The 6134-nt window shown below is 44.8% G+C and overlaps 1 protein-coding gene across 1 annotated transcript; it reads left to right on the top strand.

The window, feature by feature from the left end:
- Positions 1 to 260: 260 nt before the first annotated feature.
- LOC136545966 (uncharacterized) lies at positions 261 to 626 on the top strand. The gene has a single exon (XM_066537945.1). It carries the CDS (start codon positions 261 to 263, stop codon positions 624 to 626), a length of 366 nt encoding a protein of 121 aa, XP_066394042.1.
- Positions 627 to 6134: the final 5508 nt, after the last annotated feature.

Here is a 6134-nt window from a genome sequence, read left to right as displayed (position 1 = left end):
TGTAAATCGGCCCACGGACCGTGCCTGGGCCTGCAAGCAAACACGGTGTCCCATTGGGGCACGGCCCGGCGGCACGCCGTGCCAATCAGGCCCGTGCCCTTACGGGCCGTGCCTAGCCCGGGCCCGGGCCGGGCCGTGCCGGGCCGGCCCGTTGCTCAACTTTAGCTGCAGGCGTCGAGACGAGGAGGAAGATCAAGAGGAAGCAGAGGGGGGAGACGAACAACAAGGATCCACCCTGCTGCATTTGCGGCTGTGCTGAAATGCACCTCAACCTGCTCCCGCCGTCACGGTCATCGTCGTCGTCCAAGACGACGGCCGTCCTGGAGCCGCTTGAACCCGGGTTGTTACACTATTCCTACTATGATCCGTCCTGGAACACGGAGATCCCTTTTGAGCTGCAGCTGTCACCAATCGCCGGGTATCTCGAGAGGCCTGACGAAGAGTATGGAATAACGGAAGACGCTGAGGACGGCGAGGAAGATGGTGGGGGTTACCATGAGATTGATAGCCTTGCAGAGAGGTTCATCGCGAGGTGTCATGAGAGGTTCATGCTGGAGAAGCAGGAGTCATACCGGAGGTACCAGGAGATGCTGGCTAGAACCATGCAGTTGACTGAAATGACATAATGCATGTGGTAATTTTTTTAATCAGTTGATCGCGGTATCTAGAACATTTTTGTTATGAAGTGGTTGGATATAACCTGTAAGATGCAATTGGGGAATTCTTCATCGATTGTTTATCTCCGGTAATGTAGGTTGCTGTTGCTGAGATTTATAGCATTATAAGGCTTGTTTGGATCCCATCGCGTCTGAAGATATAAATTATATGATTCTTTAAAAAGTAGGTCATTCTCATAAAAGATAATTTATCAGAAAGAAATTGGAACGGTGACACGACTTGCTGCTTTTGCAATAAGCCAGAACCATTCAGCGCCTCTTCTTTGAGTGCACTTATATTAAGTCTCAGTGGAGAGTGGTTCATATATATGGTGGTGTTAAGTCTTAGTCCGCCCCTAAATGTCTAAAGTTGTTTTGATAATAGGTGTCCCACTAAGGGCAAATCTTTTAGATCCGTTTTATTGATATAGGAGTGTTCGTGATCTGTTGGCCTATTTGGTTTACAAGAAATGAAGTTGTATTTGACAAATGTCAACTAAAAACTCTTTTGCATGTCATCTACAGGGGAACGCATTGCTTCGATCTTGAGTCCAATGATGTTGATGCAAGCTTGAGAACGTGGCTATGCATTTGTTCGCATCATTTGGATGACCTTTCATTTCAAGAATTGAGTTATGAGTCAAATTTTGTTATGTAAATTGATTCTAGTCCTTACGGCGTGTTTCTTTGTAATAAGGTGGCCCGATGGACTCTCAGAGGATGAAGTTGGGTATCTTTCGATTATCTAAAAAAATTGGAGGGAATTGCGAGACACCCACTATCAAGTGATTGCCTTATCTATCTATCTATCTATCTATCTATCTATCTATCTATGTATGTATAGGGGTAGTACAACTTGTGGTACAAACAATTGAGTCAGGGTATACAAATATCCTATTACCTACCGGAAGTCACAGTAGTAGGATCACAGATTCACAGACTGGTCCGAAAAAATTAGAAAAAAAATTATACAGAAAGACCCTTGGTCATCATGGACATGAAGTAACTAGACCTATCTCAGTGGGATCGTACTATTAAGAGAAAAAATACTCGTTTGAATTACAGTTATCAAGTGCCACTTGTGAGGTCTGATATTGCATTGCATCTTGGTATCATGTTGTGTTTGAAAGACTTGTGAAAAAACTTTGAAAATATTTTAAAAAATGCAACTAAGGTCCATAATTGTTGATCATCCAATAAGAGATCATCTAGCTTGTTCCAAAAGATTTGAAAATGGAAGTCCGGTGAGCGGAGCTCGGAACAATGACTAACTTAGTTGTTCAAAGCCATATTTCAAATGGTATGGATATATGGAACACCTCACCGGAGAGTAGCACCGGATCGTGGCTATAGAGGGTGTTTTTCATGCACTTTAGGTAACACGCACCAAAATACTCTGGTGGTCCACTGGAGAACCGCGCTGGAGTTATCACACAATGCACATGGACTAAAACCTAAGTTGTAGAGTGCACTATAATTCTTCAATGCTCATGCACCAGAGAAAGCATCAAAGATATAACATACTGTTTCTAATGTGTTAGTGGTCGTTGGTGGATCGTCTCTCCTGTGCATAGGGGGGCACATACCGCTCCATCGGTGATGTGCGTCGACGATGGCTCCATAGCAAAATGGATATTTCTAAGCATCCAGGGGCTTAGTGGCTTAGGTTTCTCTCCGCGATGCAAGATGCTTATGGACACTTAGGATGATGGCCTGGACGACGACATGGCACACCGGTGCCCCAGTCCGCCCTCGCCTTTGGTTCCATGGCAGATCAATCATGATGTCACCACCCCTCTGTTCAGTAATGGGAATCAGCGAATCGAAGCCATGAGATTATTTTTAGGGGATTGAAGCAATGAATTGTTGGTTATTTTGAAGCAGTGTAGATGTTTTTTTAGTGGATTGAAGCAATTATTTTTTATGGACTGATACTTGTTGATGATTTTTATTGTATTTTGGCGCCAATTAGAATAGCCACTAGATGAATAACAACATATCCAAAATATACTCGTTAAGTTTGTACCATTGCTACTTGGCTCAAATAAGTAGTAATACAAGAATTAAAAAAAAAGCAGTACTACTCGATTTCAAATAATTACTACTTCAAATCAAAATAAATACTGTTGCGAGTAGGGCGAGTGACACGATGCCATATGATGAACTCCTGAACCATCATCAAACCCCTCTTCTAACATTAATGACGTAACAACAGTTCCTTAGCTTAAGTGCTACTCTCATTGAACCTGTCCTCCCATCTTTTGACACGTGAACTCCACCAAATCCTTAATTGCCAACGTATTTTATTTGAGAGTGGATTCATGTGATGAAATAAAGTTTTAGTACTAGAGGTAGGTGTTTTTACTGCTGCGGGAATAATTTTTAGAGAGAATTATGTATTTGACACTAAAACAATTCAGTCTTCATATTTGGCACTAAAAATTTTGAACTTCTTTATTCAGCACCGAGTTGAAATTTTCTTCCCTAAATAGCACCGCCGTTCATTTGGGCCAATAATGGTGTAAGTGGCTGGCAAAATGACATGAATGCCCTTTCTTTAGCAGGAGGCCATGGTGCCAAAATGACATGTTGTTTCAGGTGCCGGCAGGCGAGGCCGCTCCGCGGCCTGTGCGCGATGAGCTGCACTGGTTGGCCAGAGCACCGGCGGGTGAGGCCGCACCACCGCGTCTCCCACGCCACGGTCGGACGCCAGTGCCGACGAGCAAGGCCATCTCAGGGGCGTCCTCCGCGCATCTCGCTGCCACCTTCGTCCAAGGCCACCCCACGACCTGTGCGCGACGAGCCACGCTGGCTAGCCGGCGCGCCGGCCGACGAGCCTGCCGATAGGGACAAACTCGAGGGAAGGTTCAATCTTCACGGCAGTAGGTACGAACAAGGAATAATTTGCTGAAAAATCAGCCAAGGTAAATAGCTTTATACCTAACAAAGGTTGGGGTGTGGCCAAGAGACGGGAAGAGAGGCACCGAATCCTTGGACCCGACTCGATCTCCACGAACTCAGGAACACAAACCAGCAGCTTTAGACCTGGCCAACGTTGGATGAAGCCAAGTGATGGGGAGAGAGGCACCGAAACCTTGAAGGACTTTGACTCGATCTTCGAACGACCGTAAAACCACGATCCGGAACTAACCCACACAAAAGGATCAAGATCCTAGAGCACGAATTAGGGGGGGCGTCCCTGAGGAACCTTCGCGTATACTGAGGAATCGGTCTCTCACAAGCCTATGAAGAACTCGCAAGAAATTTATGGTAAGTCACTCATCGGCTCTTGGCTGGAACACCATAAGGTGTTTTTTCTTCAATGCAAAAAGTCTGGTTTTGGCTTAGATACAGCATGTATTTAGACTAGGAACACCCCTCCTAAATAGGTGTGAATGTCTCATCAGTTTCTTCTATGATTAGGGAGGTGAAAGGGTGGAAACAAGGGGTTCCCGAGAAGCCTCGCCTGACCTTCATCCTTCTTGGCAGTCTTCAGTAAATTGGACATTACTACTTAATGGAAAGTCGAGAAGGCAAGCCGTTTGTTGGAGGTGAAAGTAGACTTGATTATCTTTCTGTCCATATGCATCTTGAATGGTGAATATTCATCAATTGGTGCGTGGTGTTCTTGGAACTTTAGTCTGTGTGCTGGTTCAGCTTCCATGTACCGACTATTTTCTCCTTGGTGTGACTGATCTCCTTTGGTCCAGCGGCACCCCCTTCTTGTGTAAACCTTAGTAAAACATATGTAGAACATTTAGGTAGTATAAAATTCTTATTTTTAATAAATTCATATTCGGTAAGGAAAGAGTTCACCTCATGTTGTAGTTTCTTTGCACGACTTCGCGTAATTGGTCCTTGCATTGGCGTAGTCGGTGTGTGGCTTAGTGCAGCTTGTTTATGGCTTCGACCAGTGTTTACATAGTCACTTTCATGGTTTATGTCCATTGTTTCTTGGCTGAGCTTATGGTTTACCTGACTTGAGTCATGGTTTACATGTTTGACTGGGATGTCCTCATCACTATCACTGCCCTGACGCGTCGCGGCATTGTCGGAACGCTGGAGGACGAGCCCGCACCGACGCATCGCGGGGAGGCACTAGTGCCGGCAGGCAAGGGCATCTCCAGGTGTCCTCCACGTGTCTCGCTGCCCCTTCCGTCCGAAGCCGCCTCGCTGCACCCCCTGTGCCACGAGCGGCCGTTAGCGCCGGCGGGCTAGGCCACCCCACTGCGACCCCTGCGTTGTGAGCAGGCGAGGCCGCCCCGCCACGTCTCCCGCGTCGCGATCGGCCATCTCCGGGCGAGACCACGCCATGTCAGAGGCCTTCGCCGAGCAACGCCTCCTCTGCCACATCCTCGTCTCCTCTAGCATCCATAGATCTAGAGAGGTTTTTTTTAGAAGAAGAGGAAGCGTCGGGGGAGAAGGGGAGGCGTGCGTGAGACCGCGACTCCGCGTGTTGGCCCACGTCAGTAGGACTGCATGAGACGAGGCGTGTGCTATACATAAGGGCATTTTGGTCCTTCTGAAAGAAAGCTGATACAATCAATGTTGGGATCCAAGGACTAAAGTTTAGTCCCTAAAACATCAGACGTTCGGATGCTAATTAGGAGGATTAAACATGAGTTAATTATAAAACTAATTGCATAGCTAGAGACTAATTTGCGAGACGATTCTATTAATCCTAACTAAAACATCATTAACACATGTTACTGTAGCACCACATTGTCAAATCATGGTCTAATTATGTTTAATAGATTCGTCTCGCAAATTAGTCTCTATCTATGTAATTAGTTTTGTAATTAGTCAAAATTAGTGTCAAATATCCGATGTGACAGGAACTAAAGTTTAGTCCGAGGTATCAAACACCTAACTGAAGGATACACCAAATGGATGGTAGTACTATTTCGGAAGAAAATTTCAACTCAACGCCAAATAAAGAAGTTCAAATTTCCTAGTGTCAAATAAGAATGACTGATTTGTTTCGGTGCTAAATATATAATTCTCTCTTACTTTTAATGTTGAGGGGTAGTTGGTGGATGTAGCTTGATTTTACATATGCAGGATTACGTTAGTGGATTGTGTTTTTACGGTTACGAGATAGGGAGATCTGGTGCTTTGAATAATATATATAATTTGTTCTGAGAGAGAACCGACATTGGCCCTATGTCGCACCCGTTTTGGATCTTTTGATTGGGTTAAGCTCATAGTCTTACCTACTACTTCGTTAACTCTGCTAAAAAAAACCTACTACTTCGTTAACAGCTTAATCAGGACCTTCCAAAGAGCAAAATGACTTTGGTCTTGTTTGATCCATAGAACTAACAACTAGTTAACTAATTTTTATAAGTATCTAAACATGTAAACTAATTCTTCACCCACTAGTTATTGGCTAGTTGTTAGTTCATTGGTTCACTAATATGACCGGTTGTTAGTCTTAGTTTATCAAACAACAGCTTTGGTGGAATGGCTTTATGTCTT

The sequence above is a fragment of the Miscanthus floridulus genome, chromosome 3 (genome assembly GCF_019320115.1).
Source record: "Miscanthus floridulus cultivar M001 chromosome 3, ASM1932011v1, whole genome shotgun sequence".
Classification (NCBI taxonomy): Eukaryota; Viridiplantae; Streptophyta; class Magnoliopsida; order Poales; family Poaceae; genus Miscanthus; species Miscanthus floridulus.
This window is presented reverse-complemented; position numbering and strand designations above follow the sequence as displayed.

Coding starts and splice junctions, on each gene's coding strand:
- LOC136545966 (XM_066537945.1), top strand. CDS start 261: ATGCACCTCAACCTGCTCCCGCCGTCACGGTCATCGTCGTCGTCCAAG.